The sequence below is a fragment of the Dunckerocampus dactyliophorus genome, chromosome 19, assembly GCF_027744805.1.
Source record: "Dunckerocampus dactyliophorus isolate RoL2022-P2 chromosome 19, RoL_Ddac_1.1, whole genome shotgun sequence".
NCBI classification, from domain to species: domain Eukaryota; kingdom Metazoa; phylum Chordata; class Actinopteri; order Syngnathiformes; family Syngnathidae; genus Dunckerocampus; species Dunckerocampus dactyliophorus.
Genome location: NC_072837.1, coordinates 2,863,889 through 2,881,469, shown reverse-complemented (window position 1 = coordinate 2,881,469; position 17,581 = coordinate 2,863,889). Strand labels below are relative to the sequence as shown.

The following is a 17,581-nucleotide window of genomic DNA, read 5'->3' as shown; positions in this document are numbered from 1 at the left end:
TAGATAGATTGATTTATTTTCCACATGGCCATGGGGTTAATGTGTGCACACCTCCCCTTTCCCAAAATAAGGCCCAAGGGTGAAAGGTCACATAGTCTGGCCCCATTCTCGGGTCTCACTTCAGCGACAGTAACAAAGTTCAACGGAATCCAAAGTGAACGTTCACTCCGGTGGTTCAGTATTTCATTCAAAGCTTGGATGCAAATAATGAGTACGCCTCAAAGTTCACTCCTTCTGTTTTGTACAGTTTATACTCACCAGCCACTTCATTAGGTACCAGCTAGCCTTTCCTTGCTACTGTTGATTTAACAGCCTAACCGTCATCCTGGAAGAGTAAATGGGGATTTTGTTGACGGAAACAAGGGTTAACGTTGTCATTTTTTTTTAAGTCGTAATTTTACAAGATTAAAGTAGAAGATGAAATGTGTATTTGTATTTTTTTATTTTTAGAAAAAAATCATAATCTCACAAAATTAAAGTCATAATTGTACAAGATTAAAAGTGTCATTTTTTTTTTAGAAAAAAGTTGTAATTTTACAAGATTAAAGTAGAAGATGAAATGTGTATTTGTATTTTTTTATTTTTATTTTTAGAAAAAAATCATAATCTCACAAAATTAAAGTCATAATTGTACAAGATTAAAGATGTCTTGTTTTTTTTTATTTTTTAGAAAAAAGTCGTAATCTTACAAGATTAAAATTGTAATTGTAGAAGATGAAATGTGTATTTGTATTTTTTTATTTTTTATTTTTAGAAAAAAGTCATAATCTCACAAAATTAAAGTCATAATTGTACAAGATTAAAGATGTCTTGTTTGTTTTTTTTTAGAAAAAAGTTGTAATCTTACAAGATTAAAGTAGAAGATGAAATGTGTATTTGTATTTTTTTATTTTTTATTTTTAGAAAAAAATCATAATCTCACAAAATTAAAGTCATAATTGTACAAGATTAAAGATGTCTTGTTTTTTTTATTTTTTAGAAAAAAGTCGTAATCTTACAAGATTAAAATTGTAATTGTAGAAGATGAAATGTGTATTTGTATTTTTTTATTTTTTATTTTTAGAAAAAAGTCATAATCTCACAAAATTAAAGTCATAAATGTACAAGATTAAAGATGTCTTGTTTTTTTTATTTTTTAGAAAAAAGTCGTAATTTTACAAGATTAAAATTGTAATTGTAGAAGATGAAATGTGTATTTGTATTTTTTTATTTTTTATTTTTAGAAACAAGTCATAATCTCACAGAATTAAAGTCATAATTGTACAAGATTAAAGATGTCTTGTTTTTTTTTTTAGAAAAAAGTTGTACTCTTACAAGATTAAAGTAGAAGATGAAATGCGTATTTGTATTTTTTTATTTTTTATTTTTAGAAAAAAATCATAATCTCACAAAATTAAAGTCATAATTGTACAAGATTAAAAGTGTCATTTTTTTTTTTGAAAAAGTCGTAATTTTACAAGATTAAAGTCATAATTGTACAAGATTAAAGATGTCTTGGTTTTTTTTTTTAGAAAAAAGTTGTAATCTTACAAGATTAAAGTAGAAGATGAAATGTGTATTTGTATTTTTTTATGTTTTATTTTTAGAAAAAAATCATAATCTCACAAAATTAAAGTCATAATTGTACAAGATTAAAGATGTCTTGTTTTTTTTTTTTAGAAAAAAGTTGTAATCTTACAAGATTAAAGTAGAAGATGAAATGTGTATTTGTATTTTTTTATTTTTTATTTTTAGAAAAAAGTCATAATCTCACAAAATTAAAGTCATAATTGTACAAGATTAAAGATGTCTTGGTTTTTTTTTTTTTTAGAAAAAAGTTGTAATCTTACAAGATTAAAGTTGCAGTTGTAGAAAATTAAATGTGTTTTTCTATTTGTCTTTTATTTCTTTATTTTTAGCCAAAAGTTGTCATCTCATCAAATGAATGTCATAACAGGAACAAAGGCGTATTTTTCCAAAAATCCAAGTCCTAATCTTTCCAGTATAAAGTTGTATTTCTTTTGAGGGCAAAAAAGTGGTAAACTTCGCAGATGGATGGATGGATCCTTTATTCATCTCCAAGAGAAAGCCCCAACACACGGAGCTGCTTGAAAGGCTGCAGTGCCGTTTAAAAAAAAAAAAAAAGAATGATTAAAGTTGTAATTGTACCAAATAAATGGTGTACTTTTTGGGGGGGAAGATAGAGCTAATCTTACCAAATTAAAGTCATAATTGTGCAAGATTAAGGGTGTATATATATATATATATATATGTATATATTTTTTGAATAAAAAAGTCATAATCTTAACAATATTAAAGTCAAACTCGTACAAGATGAACTGTATTTTTCAATTAAAAAAAAGGAGCTAATCTTCCGAGATTAAAGTGGTTAACATGCAGAAATGAAGGCGTACTTGTTCTACCCGACTGTCTAATTGCAAGAATAGAGGCTTATTGTAACAACTTCATTTGAAGAAAACATCCATGCAACCTCATAGAAACAACAACATACAAAACAAATACTGTCCATGTTTGCCTTCCTCTGCATAAAAGTCTAGTCAGTGTCTTTTAAGGTGTGTTTCTTTCCACTGCATCGTGCACACTTTGCTTCTGTTGTTGCTTTCGTAGAAGGCGGTGAGGATGTTGAGCAGATGGCGTGAGGCTGTGATGTCAAAGACAACCATTGTGATGGTCTGCAGCGGAGGACCAGCTGGATCCAGTCAGGACGGCCTGCGGTGAGTCAATAGCGCTGCAAATATGTACTATGCTGCATCAATCATTCATCTCTGCCTTCAGATTCAGCACGAAATAGGTCATCTCACACACTCGGACTGGAAAACACTATCAGACTCAACCCTCTGGTCAGCAGGGTTAAAAGGGGACAGACGGAGAGGAAAGGGAAACCAGGGCAGTAAAAGCAACTCTACTGTACAGACGACAACTGCAGTGACTAAACTTGACAGTGGCGTCATTCCTTCAGAGGGGACAGACAGAGGGACAGCAGTAGGAAGGACAGCAATGACCATTCTGGAACACTGACGGGATTCTTCATTCCTTAAGAGGGGACAGACAGAGAAAAGCATAAAGACAACAAAGACAGCTTATGCAGTCCTAAACGTCCAACTCAATGCATTCTATGGTCGTTATATAAACGATCATTCTTATGAAATGGATTACGTTGAATATTACAGTTTCATTTCTTGTAATCATCAACTTTATTCTTGTAATAGTAAGTCTTTATTCTCTTAGAACCACTGGCTTATTTTTGTAAAATGACACTTTCGCTTGTAATGTTAGCCCAGGGGTGTCCAAAGTACGGCCCGGCTTTTTTTTTTATTGGCCCGAAGCACATTGAAAAAATAAAGGCACGTATAAACAAACAATCACTGACGCTCACTCTCACGCCTATGAGACGCTCTAGTCGCCAAGGAACCTCACGGGCTTGGTTCTTTTGGAACGTGGGAGGAAACCGGCGTACCTGGAGAACTGGTAGAGGGTCCCCATAATGTAGGATTTTGTCAATTGTGTATCCCAACACCTCTGAGGTGACTGCTAATCAGCCAATGAGCTTCATTGCTGCAGACCAAAGCTTCCTGGCTTCATGCTGCCGAGTGAACACGTTGCCATTTAATTGCCTACAGGACTGGAGACACGAGGTAAGACTGAAAGCACGGTGCTGTGTTTCAAGTACAGAAAGTTTTCACTCCTGCTAAGGAGAACACTGTATGTCAAAAGCATGTAAGTCAGCTAGCACTACCTTAACATGCTAACAGGTTAATTTATGTTAGCATTACATGCTAATGCTAGCCTAGTTTAAAGAGCTAGTAGGTTATTTAAAAAGCACATGTCAGCATATGTCTACTAGTTTTTAAGTTTTCATTTACTCTTTGAAACAAGCATTACCTGCCAGAATAAGAAGATATTTTGCCTTGTGTTTTTTTTTAACCTGCTAAATTAACTTTTAATACAAACTAACACATGAAGTGGTATCTATTAAAACAGAATGTAGGTGACGATGCATGCACCTGATGCAACTTTCAGATGGCCTTAGTTTAGTTTAGTTTAGTTTAGATTAGTTAAACAGAAACAGCAAGTGAAAAGCTGATGTTTTTATCTTGATCCTTGACTTAAGGGTGAACAGTGTACAGACTATAAGTTAACCCTTACTAATTAACATATGACAAAAAGTCTGTTGTAAAATATTTGGTATCAGTTAAAGTAAAACTGACATACTTAAGTTCTTAATTATTCATTTATTTATCAAAGGCATCATCTTTATATGAGAATCGAAAGTGAGGCAATGAGGCCGCAGAGAGTGAAGATAAAACCTAAAGAAGAGGCAGCATATTTTTCATCCTTGGGAAAGGATAAGGATGGATTTGATGTGCAATTCATAAATTCATTCAAAGGTGAGTTACACGGGTGTTAAAGATGATTTGGCACAAGTTAAATCTTGTGTTATTCTCAAAACTTTGACCCATTGTCGTTTTTTTGTTTGTTTTTTAGGTCGAGGAGTATTCAGCAAGCGCCACTTTCAGAAAGGAGAGTTCCTTATCGAATATCGAGGGCAAGTCATATGCAAAGAGGAACATGAAAGCAGGCTACGACTATACCATGATGCCCTCAAGGTTTTCATGTTTGAATTTCGTTACAATGGAAAGCATTTGTGGTATGTATATTGTCACACATACTGTAACTTGCAGTATGTTGTTTTACACAGAAAAACTCTCTGCTTCACAAAAATAACAATAACACAGAGTTATTCATTCTGTCATAGCGAGTTTTATATTTTTTGTGATTTCAGTATTGATGCTGCTCAAGAGGATGACTCCCTAGGGAGACTTGTAAATGATGATCATGTCAGCCCAAACAGCAAAATGAAGAAAATCACTGTTGATGGACAGCCTCATCTCTGTCTGTTTGCAACAAAGGACATCAAGCCAGGTGAAGAGATAACCTACAACTACAGAGACTCTGACTGGCCATGGAGGTTAAAGGTACAAATGGAATTAACACATTCCTGTGTGAGTCTACTATAATTTTACAGTATAGTATGCAAAGAAAAATCAAGTGTGCCATGTCATTTTGTAATATTGAATATTTTTTTGTCCAGTCATTGTATTCTGTGCTTTTGCACTGTGAGGTGTATTATGGAAATATAAAAATATCACATTAAGAATGCCAGGTACAAATGCTATTTGCCATCAGTAAAGGCATGTTTTTCTTTGGCATGATCTGAAAGTTTACCTCATACATAACTATAAAATGAATATTGTATATCAATACTTTTGTTGAATTTCTATTCCTTCTAGTAATAGCATAGTGAACTATTTGACAATTTTATCAATCAGGTACCAGTACATTTAGTCAAGCTAATTGCTTCCTTGCATTATTTTCAGTGTCCCACAGCAAAGGAGCAGATTTGCTCTGGGGATTTGGTCAGCCATGGAAAAAGAATTGCAACAGACAAGGTAAATGTTGCTGATGGTACAAGGTTTTACAGTAAAAGAGAGATCCTTGGGGACGCTAGATGAGTCCAACACTTTGTAGAGTTACTAATGTTGTATCCAACCATTGAATTAAACTAAAAATGTACTGAAGTCACACCACTTTATCCTGGATATATATTGGTTTTCTTTGCTCACTCTATATAAGACTTATGAAAAATGCATTATTTCATTTAAAAAAACTATATCGTCTATATCATTAATCATATGTTTTTTGACAAGGTTACAACTGAGAGAGATCCACAACCTACTGTTGTGACCATGACATCTGACTCCTTCACAGATGATAAAGACATGACTTGCATTATATTGAGCTTGTGCTGTTCAAAATGAGTATTTGATGAGATTGTATCCCTTATTCTTCAGGAGAACAGAACTGAGGCAGATCCACAACCTGCTGCTGTGGCCATGACATCTGACTGCTTGACTGATGATAAACAGGTGACTTACTCTATATTCTGAATGTTAACATAGGTCTGATTTTATGCAGTAACAAAACACTGTTGGCTGGTTGTCAATATACTGTAGAATATTGCACACACACAGGCCTAGTCAGGTGGAGACATACTAAGGACTGTATATTTAGACAATATTAACAGTAATATTACTGCAATGGGTTTTTAATGCTAAGTGTTACACATACACAGTCCTCAGTGTGTCAGTCCTGTCAGGTGTAGACGTAACGAGGTCTGTGTGTTTGGGCCCTATACATGGTAATACTGTATTATTGAGATGAGGTTCCGACATAAATGCTACTACACATACACAGTCCTCAGTGTGTCAGTCCTGGTCAGGTGTAGACATAACGAGGACTGTGTGTTTGGGCCCTATACACCATAATACTGTACTTAATTACTGAGATGAGTTTCCGATGTGAAATGTTACACATACAGTCCTCAGTGTGTCAGTCCTGGTCAGGTGTAGACATAATGAGGACTGTGTGTTTGGGCCCTATACACCATAATACTGTATTATTGAGATGAGTTTCCGATGTGAAATGCTACACATACAGTCCTCGGTGTGTCTGTCCTGGTCAGGTGTAGACATGAACTCTGATATTAGCAGGTACTGCCTGTTGTTCTAAATGATATAAAGCTTTTGTTGTTTTTCTGTCACAAGGTTTCAGCTGCAACAGATCGTTACCATGCAGAGGAGGCCATGACATGTGCTTCCCCCAATGAAAATACTGAACAGGTGAATCCATTTCCACTGATTTTAGCTATAAACAGCTTTTCTCTCTCAGATTACCTGGGAGTTGAGGTTAGATTTCTACATCAAACCAAAGTGCCCGGATGAATGAGCGCCTGAGACAGAAATATTTGTCATCTGTGACACACAACTTTACTCTCCAAGCCATTTCCAAGCCAGTTCTGTAATTTAAAAAGTTTTAACTTGCAGAATGCAGTGTTGCTTAAGTAGGTTTTTACAGAAATCGTAGAAAAATACCATATCATACTCACTAGCAGCTTATCCTCTAGGTCAGTGGCGTCAAACTTACTTTCACCTTGGGCCATTTGGACCATTATGGTTATTCTCAGAGGGCCATTTTTTTATTTTATTGTAAAAATTATTTTGTATTACAATTTTTACTTCAATATATTTATATTAATTGAAAACAAAATTAAATTACAGCATAGCGTACATATAAAAATGCAATACTATAAATATAATTTTACAATACTATAAAAGTAAAATAATGAAAAATATTGCTTAAAAAAGTAGATAAAATCAATATTAACTAAATTACAATGTATGTGTGTGTGTGTGTGTGTGTATATATATATATATATATATATATATTAGCTCTTTATGTTGGAAAGGTAGGCTTCTTCTGCTTGTACTGCATTATGCTATCCTCTACAAAAGTTGTTACCAGCAGAGGTAGTCAATGTGGTAAAACGTTTTTTTATTTTAGGTAGAGTTTGCTTGGTTTGCTACATCTGCTACATCATCAGCACTAGTATGTTTTAGAGGATACTAAAAAATAATAATTTATTCCTGACAAATAATTTAAATTTTAATTTGTGATGGCCAGTGAATAGATTTAATTCATGCAATTGTATTTAAGTTTTCATTGGTCAGTGCTAACACAATATATTTCATCTATTTTTATCAGTCAGATGGTAAAGGTTGTACTTATTTGTGATGCAATTTTAAAGTCACTGTTTTTGCTGTTGTTGGGTTTAACAGGGCTGTAAGCATGACTTGGTGTCCTCGGTAGTACCAAGTTTGGAAAAATGTTCCCTGTGTACTGGACCCTTTTCGGCCTTGAAATGGATTGGCGTGAGATGTAAAGGTAAGTATTGTGTCTTCATGAGGAAGATGTGCATGTATCTATTACTAAACCACAATTATTACTGCAACTGTCCAGTGGCGGAGCCAGAAATTTTTCATTGGGGTGGCCAAGGTGAGACCATTACTCTCATAGGGGTGGCACGCACTGATTGATACTTGAAATGTCTAGATGACGTTCATTATTGTTGTTGGAAAATTATTTCTTAATTATTAGAATTATGATATTTATTCATTGTTAGAATTTTTGCTTTTTTGACTTTTTCCTTCCTTAGTGTTACCAACTCTTAACAATCAATATGCAAATTAATAATCTGGTTATTTTCATGTCCTTAAGGAACAAAAGAAATTGGATTTAAAGTACTTACATGCATAATTAAATGGAAGTATTTCAACAGTGCAACATTTACTTCAGTAATGGCATTAACACATTCGTGAGACAATTTCACAGGAACCCACCAAAGTCATCATGGAAAACATACCTACCGCTTGCACTTCATGCAAGACGCACTTTTATTGACGGGCATATAGCACTCTCTTGTTTCCCATGTAAAATTGTGTGCTGCAGTGAAATGCGTCCCAGTGGAAAAGACCTAATGTTCCGCACCACGGAGCCGCGTTTGTCAAAATTGTCCTGCAGCAGTCGGGGGGGGGGGGCCACTGGGGTGGCCGGCAAGTGGCCAATGTTGGCCCTGGCCACCCCCTAGCTCCGTCACTGCAACTGTCTGAAAAGACTACCGTTCTACAGCTGCTTGACTATAGATAAAAGGAAAATTTGTATGGACAACATATTAAGCAATATTTGGAGAGGGCAACAAGAGCATTGTAAAATCCACAGTATATGCACAGACGGAAATCTGTCTATATTATCTGTTTTAGTTTGCTGCGGCTTCTGGCACAAATCCTGCTATGTCAAGGGGATGAACACTGACTCTAAATGCCGACCATTTGTAAGTGTATTTAAGAAATTGTATTGTTTAACTGTGTACTTAAAGGTCAGTAGAGTGATCTCTTCTTCTTCCCCCCCCCCTTCCAGGATCAAGTTACTGAAGGAACTAGTTCAAGTTTCAGTGAAGAGATATCAGAGGAGGAATATGTACCTGACTCTTACAGTGACTCAGACAATTCAGGAGAAATTTTAATAGGGCCTTCAAAATATTTTCAAGAAGTGCCTGATAATGAAGTGTTCTGCACTGAGCCTCCCTCTGAAATTCTGGTGAAAACACCTTGCCAAGAGCAGCTCTTAGATGAAGTCACGTTACCTGACATTAAAGAAGCAGACAGTACAATGCATCTTGAGAAGAATTGTGGCGACCCCAAGCAACCCTCAGAGGTCGTTCAGCCTGAAGTTCAGAAAGACACTGTTGAAGATCAATTTGAGACCACGGACAAAACTGGAGAAGATCAGTATGTACAGTCTTCAGGCGTATCCTCTTCTGGAAGTAAGATCAATTATTGCTACATTTGTGGCAAAGCACAGTCAAAAATTACTCGCCACTTGAAAACCCATGAGAAGACAAATGTGGATGTTGCTCAAGTTTTAGCACTCCCAAAATACTCCAAAGAACGACAAAGACGGCTGAACATACTACGGAACAAAGGAAATCATAAACATAATACAGAAGTTTTAACAAGTGGGACTGGAGTGCTGAAAATGAAACGCAAACCCAAGAATAAGCATGATGTTAAACAGTATGTGTATTGCATGTATTGCCATGCTTTGTATCTTCGGAGGCATCTGTGGCGACATCTTCAAAAATGCCTCTCAAAACCAGGAGAAACCAACAAAGGGCAAGGAAGAACTAGGGTCCTTTCCTTGGCCACAATGTCAGAGTCAGCCCTACCTCAACAGATATCCCAAGGTGTTTGGAAACTGTTAACTAATATGAAAGATGATGAAATTTCTGCTGCTGTGCGAGGTGACTTCTGCATTCTTCAGCTGGCGCAGTCATTTTTCAACAAACATGGTCAAGATCCCACCAAATATGAATATATTCGGCAGAAGCTTCATGAAGTTGGAAGACTTCTACTAATACTGTGTAAAGAATTTTCCATATATAATCTTGAGGATGCCATAAGACCTGCAAATTTCCATTTGGTTATCCAAGCAGTCAAGACGGTGTCTGGGTTTGATGATGAAAAGCACTGCTACAAAACGCCAAGCCTCGCACTGAAGTTGGGTCACTCATTGCAAAAGATCAGTGACATCATCCACTGCAGAGCTTTAATGACAGGAGACGGTGAGCTGAAAAAGTCAACCCAGACTTTCAAAAAGCTTTACACCTCAAAGTGGTCTGAACTTGTCTCTCATACTGCTTTGACCACCTTGAATGAGGCACACTTTAACAAGCCATCCACCCTGCCTTTTACTGAAGATGTGCAACGTCTTCATCAGCATCTTGAAAAGACAACAGATTTGGCATCTGAGAACCTGGGAAAAACGCCTTCACCACAAGTTTATGGTGAACTTTGCAGAGCAACTTTGGCAAAGATAATACTATTCAACTGAAGACGTGGAGGGGAAGTTGCAAAAATACAATTAAACAGCTTCCTTGGGAGGGACACGACGCCTTTACATAAGTATGTTGCTATTGGCCTCACAAAGTTTGAACAAAAACTCTGTGAACATTTCAGCCGGGTGGAAATTAGGGGTAAAAGAGGACGAAAAGTTGCTGTGTTGCTTTCACCAGATGTGGTTGATTCATTGACACTTCTTTTCAACAAAAGGAAAGAATGTGGAGTTCCAGAGAAGAACAATTTTTTGTTTGCAAGGCCCCACTGTTTAACTCCTTACAGAGGACAGGACTGTTTAAGGACTTATGCAAATGAGTGTGGTGCTCAGAACCCAGAACTCCTCAGGTCAACACAGTTACGCAAACATGTTGCAACGTTGTCCCAGGTCCTGAACCTCAAAAACCACGAACTGGACCAAGTTGCAGACTTCCTCGGCCATGATATTCGTGTCCACAGAGAATACTACAGGCTTCCAGAGGCTACAACACAGCTGGCCAAAATATCCAAACTACTGCTTGCCATGGAGAAAGGGTCCATCACAAACCTTCAGGGAAAAACTCTTGAAGAGATTGAGATAGAAGGTATTGTTCAAGGTTTAGGATAGATTAATATTTCATACATTTTGTAGGCAAGCATTCTTTGACGATATTTAGCAAAACATCACTTGTCTACAGACTACTATTTAGTGACTTCATGATGTAAACAAGTTAATGTTAAAAAGTACCGCAATTGATCTTTTGTTTGTTTTTCAGATAATCTTGACTTCACTGCTTCTGAAGCAAGTGAAGAAAGTGAAGCTGAGGAAGATGATCAGCCCTCATATCCACAAACAGACATGGGTAAGTGCAGCAAATAAATTGCAAAATTTACAGACGTTAGCCAAAAAAATAATCTTTGTATTTGGAGATTTCAACATTGACCTTCTAAATTCAAATAATCAAAACAGAATAGATAACTTTATAGATACAATGAACAGGATTACAGATCACTGTGCAAAATTTAATTAATATATTCACTGATTTCGATAACAACACGACGAGTGGACTCTTAATGATTTTACTGACCATCTTCCAGTGTTTACGATTTATAATAAACTATAAAAAGAGAAGGACGATATCAGGACATTCAAAAGATCACATACAGAGGAAAGTATTAGTGCCTTTTGGAAAAGCAAAGATGGGAGTGCGTATATAGCGAGAATGATGTCAACAAAGCATATTAAAACTTTATATTTATATGAAGTGCTATAACAGACATTGTCCACTGAGAGAAGTATCTAATAAGCAAAGGAGGAGAAATCAGCCATGGATGACCAAGACTACTAAATGCCTGTAAGAAGAAAAATACACGATATAGGAGATTTATCATTCAAAACACTAAAGAAGCAGGAAAAATATATAAAACATACAAAAATAAGTTAACAAATATTTTAAGAGCGCGTAGGAAAGAATATTATAGTCAATTATTAAACAAGAACAAAAACACTAGAGCAACATGGGGCATTCTAAACAGTATTATACGGAACGGTGCCAAGAAAGCAGACTACCCTCTTTATTTCATCAACGGAAATGACAAATATGACAATATGAATCAGGTTGTTGAAAAGTTCCACAATTACTTTGTAAATATTGGACCGGAACTGGAAACAAAGATCCCAAATTACCCACCAGTAGAGGAAAGAAATGAGGTTATAGACAGGAATCCCACTTCCATGTTCCTCACTAACGTCACACAAAAGGAAATCATTGATATTGTTAATAAATTCAAAGCGAAAACATCAACCGATTGCAACGGAATAGAAATGGAAACGATAAAAAGGGTTATAAATGAGATTGCACAACCGCAAACGTACCTCAGTAACCTATCATTCCAGACAGGTAAATTCCCAAACAATATGAAAATAGCTAAAGTAGTTCCAGTCTTTAAAAATGGAAACAAACATCAATTTATAAACTACCGACCAGTGTCCTTATTGCCACAATTTTCCCAAATCATTGAAAAACTATTTAACAGGTTGGACAATTTTTTATAAATAAAAATGAGTTACTCGCGGACAGTCAATACGGATACAGAAGTAACATTTCAACTTCCATGGCACTGATTGAAATTACAGAGGAAATTACCAATGCTATAGATCACAGAAAGTATTTATGGATTTAACAAAAGCCTTCGACACAATCATGATATTCTAATCACTAAACTAGAAAGGTATGGAATCAGAGGGTTAGTCTTGAACTGGGTTAAAAGCTTCTTCGCCGACAGGAGGCAATATGTGAAGCTAGGAGAATATACATCCGAGGAATTAAACATCATGCGGCGTACCCCAGGGGTCAATCCTAGGACCAAAACTATTCAATCTATATATACTGCTAAAAAAAAATTAGAGGAACACTTGGAAAACACATCAGATCTAAACTGGGGGAAAAATGATGTTGAATATGTTTCCTGATAATAAGTGGGTGATGTATTGGTAACAAAATGATGCCACATCTTTTGATAGAAATGAAAATGATCACCCTATAGAGGGGGGAAATCAAAGACACCCCAAAAATGAAAGTGAAAAAATGATGCAGCACACTGGTCCATTTAGCTAAAATGTCATTGTAGCAACTCCAAATGATTGTCAGTAGTTTGTGTGGCCCCCACGTGCTTGTACGCATGCCTGCCAACGTGGGGGCATGCTCCTAATGAGACTACGGATGGTGTCCTGGGGGATCTCCTCCCAGATCTGGACCAGGGCATCACTGCTCTACCTGGACGCATGGAGGAGATTCCAGGAGACAGGTAGTTACTCCAGGAAAGCTGGACAGGGCCATAGAAGGTCCTTCAACCCTCAGCAGGATCGGTATCTGCTCCTTTGTGCAAGGAGGAACAGGATGAGCCCTACAAAATGACCTCCAGCAGGCCACTGGTGTGAATGTTTCTGACCAAACAATCAGAAACAGGCTCCATGAGGGTGGCCTGACGTCCTGTAGTGGGCCCTGTGCTCACTGCCCAGCACCGTAGAGCTCGACTGGCATTTGCCATAGACCACCAGAATTGGCAACTACACCACTGGTGCCCTGTGCTCTTCCCTGGAGAGCAAGTTCAACCTGAGCACATGCGACAGACGTGAAAGGGTCTGGAGATGCCGTGGAGAACGTTATGCTGCCTGCAACATCATTCAGCATGACCGCTTTGGTGGTGGGTCAGTGATGGTCTGGGGAGGCATATACTGTATACTAAGTTGGCAGCAGACACAAATACAGTATGTACTGACGTGCTGCTGATGCAACTTTAAATAGCTTTTTTTCCTTACCGTCTTTGTACCGTCTGTACTGTGCATTTGAATGAACACTAGCCTGCATAATGTACATGGCCCCTATTAAACCGTGATGTACACTTTACAGGACAGGAGAGAGCCTTGCAACCTGTTGACAAACCTGCAGCTGCCTCAGATGGTATGATCCTATCAGTACACCAGCATGGACATTAATCGTTTCATACATTGTAAGTACAATCAATCAATGTTGAGTTATTTTTAAATCGGTGTTTCATATTCCAGACTTCAGATTACTCTGCCCTTGTAGGGACTTCTAGGGGTATGATCAGAGATATAACTTTCACCATCAAGAGATGTGCTGTTGGCACGTTAAAACATTTTGTAAAAAAAATGACCTAAAGTGAACTATATTTTACAGGACAGGAGAGAGCCTTGCGACCTGTTGACAAACCTTCAGCTGCCGCAGATGGTATGATCCTCTCAGTCCAACAGCATGCACATTTCTGATCCACTGCTTGCAGGTCAGCTGTTCCTGCTGTTATGGTTTATTCTAACCATAAGTTTTTTTTACTATTCCATTCATAGGTGACTCTGCCCTTGAAGGGACATCTAAAGGTGTTGTTTAAAAAAATTTTTTAAAAGCAATAAGGAAGTATCAGTAGCATCACTTTTTAAAACTAAAATCAGTGTTCTGTTTTTATTCTATACTTTTATTTGATTGAATTGTCTTTGCACATAAATTGACCTTTTTTTTTTTTTTAAATTAAACTGCTCAAAAAAATTAAAGGAACACTTGGAAAACACATTAGATGTTGACTGGGGGGAAATGATGTTGAATATGTTTCCTGATAATAAGTGGGTGATGTATTAGTAACAAAATGATGCCACATCATTTGATAGAAATGAAAATGATCACCCTATAGATGGGGGGGAAATCAAAGACACCCCGAAAATGAAAGTGAAAAAATGATGCAGCACACTGGTCCATTTTGCTAAAATGGCATTGTAGCAACTCAAAAGGATTCTCAGTAGTTTGTGTGGCCCCCACGTGCTTGTACGCATGCCTGACAACGTGGGGGCATGCTCCTAATGAGACTACGGCTGGTGTCCTGGGGGATCTCCTCCCAGATCTGGACCAGGGCATCACTGCGGTACCTGGACGCATGGAGGAGATTCCAGGAGACAGGTAGTTACTCCAGGAAAGCTGGACAGGGCCGTAGAAGGCCCTTCAACCCTCAGCAGGATCGGTATCTGCTCCTTTGTGCAAGGAGGAACAGGATGAGCACTGCCAGAGCCCTACAAAATGACCTCCAGCAGGCCACTGGTGTGAATGTTTCTGACCAAACAATCAGAAACAGGCTCCATGAGGGTGGCCTGAGGGCCCGACGTCCTGTAGTGGGCCCTGTGCTCACTGCCCAGCACCGTAGAGCTCGACTGGCATTTGCCATAGACCACCAGAATTGGCAACTACACCACTGGTGCCCTGTGCTCTTCACTGATGAGAGCAAGTTCAACCTGAGCACATGCGACAGACGTGAAAGGGTCTGGAGATGCCGTGGAGAACGTTATGCTGCCTGCAACATCATTCAGCATGACCACTTTGGTGGTGGGTCAGTGATGGTCTGGGGGGGCATATCCCTGGAAGGACGCACAGACCTCTACAGGTTAGATAACGGCACCCTGACTGCTATTAGGTATCGGAATGAAATCCTTGGACCCATTGTCAGAAGCTACGCTGGTGCAGTGGGACCTGGGTTCCTCCTGGTCCACGACAATGCCCGACCTCATGTGGATAGTGTATGCAGGTAGTTCCTGGAGGATGAAGGAATTGATACCATTGACTGGCCCCCACGTTCATCTGACCTAAACCCAATAGAACACCTCTGGGACATTATGTTTAGGTCCATCCGGCGCCGCCAGGTTGCTCCTCAGACTGTCCAGGAGCTCATGGATGCCCTGGTCCAGATCTGGGAGGGGATCCCCCAGGACACCATCCGTAGTCTCATTAGGAGCGTGCCCCCACGTTGTCAGGCATGCGTACAAGCACGTGGGGGCCACACAAACTACTGAGAATCATTTTGAGTTGCTACAATGACATTTTAGCCAAATGGACCAGTGTGCTGCATTTTTTCACTTTCATTTTTGGGGTGTCTTTGATTTCCCCCCTCTATAGGGTGATCATTTTCATTTCTATCAAATGATGTGGCATCATTTTGTTTCTAATACATCACCCACTTATGATCAGGAAACTTATTCAACATCATTTTTCCCCCAGTTTAGATCTGATGTGTTTTCCAAGTGTCCCTTTTTAATATTTTTTTTTAGCAGTATATTTTTTATTGGAGTTTTGGCTTTATTGCTTATAAGTTACACAACAATGAAATATTTAACATTAAGAATGTTATCAGTATTGACACTAATACTGTTTTGTTTGCTGTTTTTTAGAGGATAATAGAAAGAAAAAGGCCAACAGAAAAAAAACCCATCATGAACCAAGTGGTAAATTACACATACACAGAAGACACAATTCAATAACCTCTGTACTCAAATGTGACAAGTAACATGGATGTAGAGGGTACTACCTGTATAAAGCAAGGTACTTTTGGTTTGCCCTGTCACACTTTTGCTTTTACTCTCTCAACCACATTGTCAGATAATTATTGTATAAATACTCATATTACGTTAAGTTGTTTTCAGATTCCTTTTTTTTTTTTTATTGCTTTGATGTTGGACAGCAGGTTACTCGGCAATGCACTGAAGTTATATACAAATTCTTAACAGGGGCACTGTCCTCTCAGATTTTAACTGGTGGAACATCATGTGCTAAAGTCAGTAAAACAAACTTAAATTCATGAATATACTTTTAGCAGATGAATTAAAAATGCCTCATGTTACTATACAGCAGCCTTGTGCCAGTTTTATCAGCAGTAAAGCAAATACAGAGGTAATTTGTGCTGCAAATATTCAAAGGCTTTTTAAGCCAACAGCAATTACAGAAATCTAATGTAAAACCATCAAATGTCTACTGCAATAATTCACAATTAATTCTCTAAATGAAATGTATGACTCTAATATACAGTATGAGATCTTTGTGCCCTACATCTGAAAACACCTTCCACATAGTCACATGACAAATGGAAAGAAAATGAATTAACCAAGGCTTTCGGTTTTTGTTTACAATATAGTTTCTTTTTTTTAGTGGTTCCCAAAAATGCTGAAGTGGATGATCCTAGGAGGAAACAAAAACAGCCGTGGTCTCCAGCTGAGGTTGCAGCAGTGATGAGACACTTTAAAGATTACATCGAGAAGGGTAAACTGGCGACACTGATTCAGTGTCAGCAGTGCAAGACTGCTGAGCATCATGCTCTTGCCAATCGCACTGTTCAAAATATAAGAGACTTTGTAAGAAATCGTGGCATAACCCTGAAGAGGAAGAACCAGTAAGTGAACAGGCACAGTTTGATTTTGATAGTGTGTTTTGTTACATGTTAAAGTTAAGAGCTGGTCTCTGTTACGTTGTGACAAAACAACAAAAAAATAAAGTTGGTTGCTTGTAACTGTTTATGCCTGGTGTAATGTCTTTGTCTATCAGATATGTATTACTAGGTTTTACCTGAGGTGGCTAATGACATTTCATATTGAGTACGTCTTACAAACATGCCTAATTGCTCACCACAGATCAGGTATGTCTTTAAATTTCACAATAGTATTGTGTGTAGCTATTTGTCCTCATATACTGGGTGTGTCCTATTAATGCACATTACCTTCATTTTTGTGTTTGTGTGAATCCATGTTCCAGCAAGTCACATTTGACCCTCCAAGTCACATTAGTGTCAGTGTTTGTGTGTTGTGTGACAACTGTCCTTATAAATCAAGTTGGTTCTGATAATTCTCATTTGTCATGGGCGGGGTTTAGGCAGCTCATTAACTTTGTCTTTACAAGTGGGCATAGTGTCAGGTTGTTGTAACTTGAGCTGCTTTTTGTGTTTCTGGTTTTTTAAGTGAGATTTGCATAGTACAGCCCAAA

General features: G+C 37.7%; 2 protein-coding genes across 3 annotated transcripts; both read left to right on the top strand.

Moving 5' to 3' along the window:
* Window positions 1–3,464: 3,464 nt before the first annotated feature.
* LOC129172626 (uncharacterized) lies at window positions 3,465–7,871 on the top strand (the record flags this gene model as incomplete). Its single annotated transcript, XM_054762578.1, has 7 exons — window positions 3,465–3,635; window positions 4,246–4,388; window positions 4,486–4,976; window positions 5,379–5,450; window positions 5,853–5,927; window positions 6,606–6,680; window positions 7,677–7,871. Coding segments are annotated over exons 2-7 (1,038 nt in total), but the record flags the coding sequence as incomplete, so codon positions are not given.
* A 182-nt stretch (window positions 7,872–8,053) lies between these two features.
* Window positions 8,054–17,454, top strand: LOC129172724 (uncharacterized). 2 transcript variants are annotated; one of them, XR_008567067.1, is made up of 9 exons: window positions 8,054–8,728; window positions 8,815–10,873; window positions 11,045–11,131; window positions 13,682–13,732; window positions 13,837–13,873; window positions 13,973–14,023; window positions 14,140–14,169; window positions 16,000–16,053; window positions 16,754–17,454. XR_008567067.1 is itself a non-coding variant. In XM_054762755.1 (8 exons), exons 2-8 carry the CDS (start codon window positions 11,099–11,101, stop codon window positions 16,996–16,998), a joined length of 501 nt encoding a protein of 166 aa, XP_054618730.1. In that variant the 5' UTR covers window positions 10,332–10,873; window positions 11,045–11,098; the 3' UTR covers window positions 16,999–17,454. The 2 variants fall into 2 exon arrangements, 1 of the variants encoding a protein (XP_054618730.1); XM_054762755.1 differs by lacking the exon at window positions 8,054–8,728 and having other exon boundaries at window positions 10,332–10,873.
* Window positions 17,455–17,581: the final 127 nt, after the last annotated feature.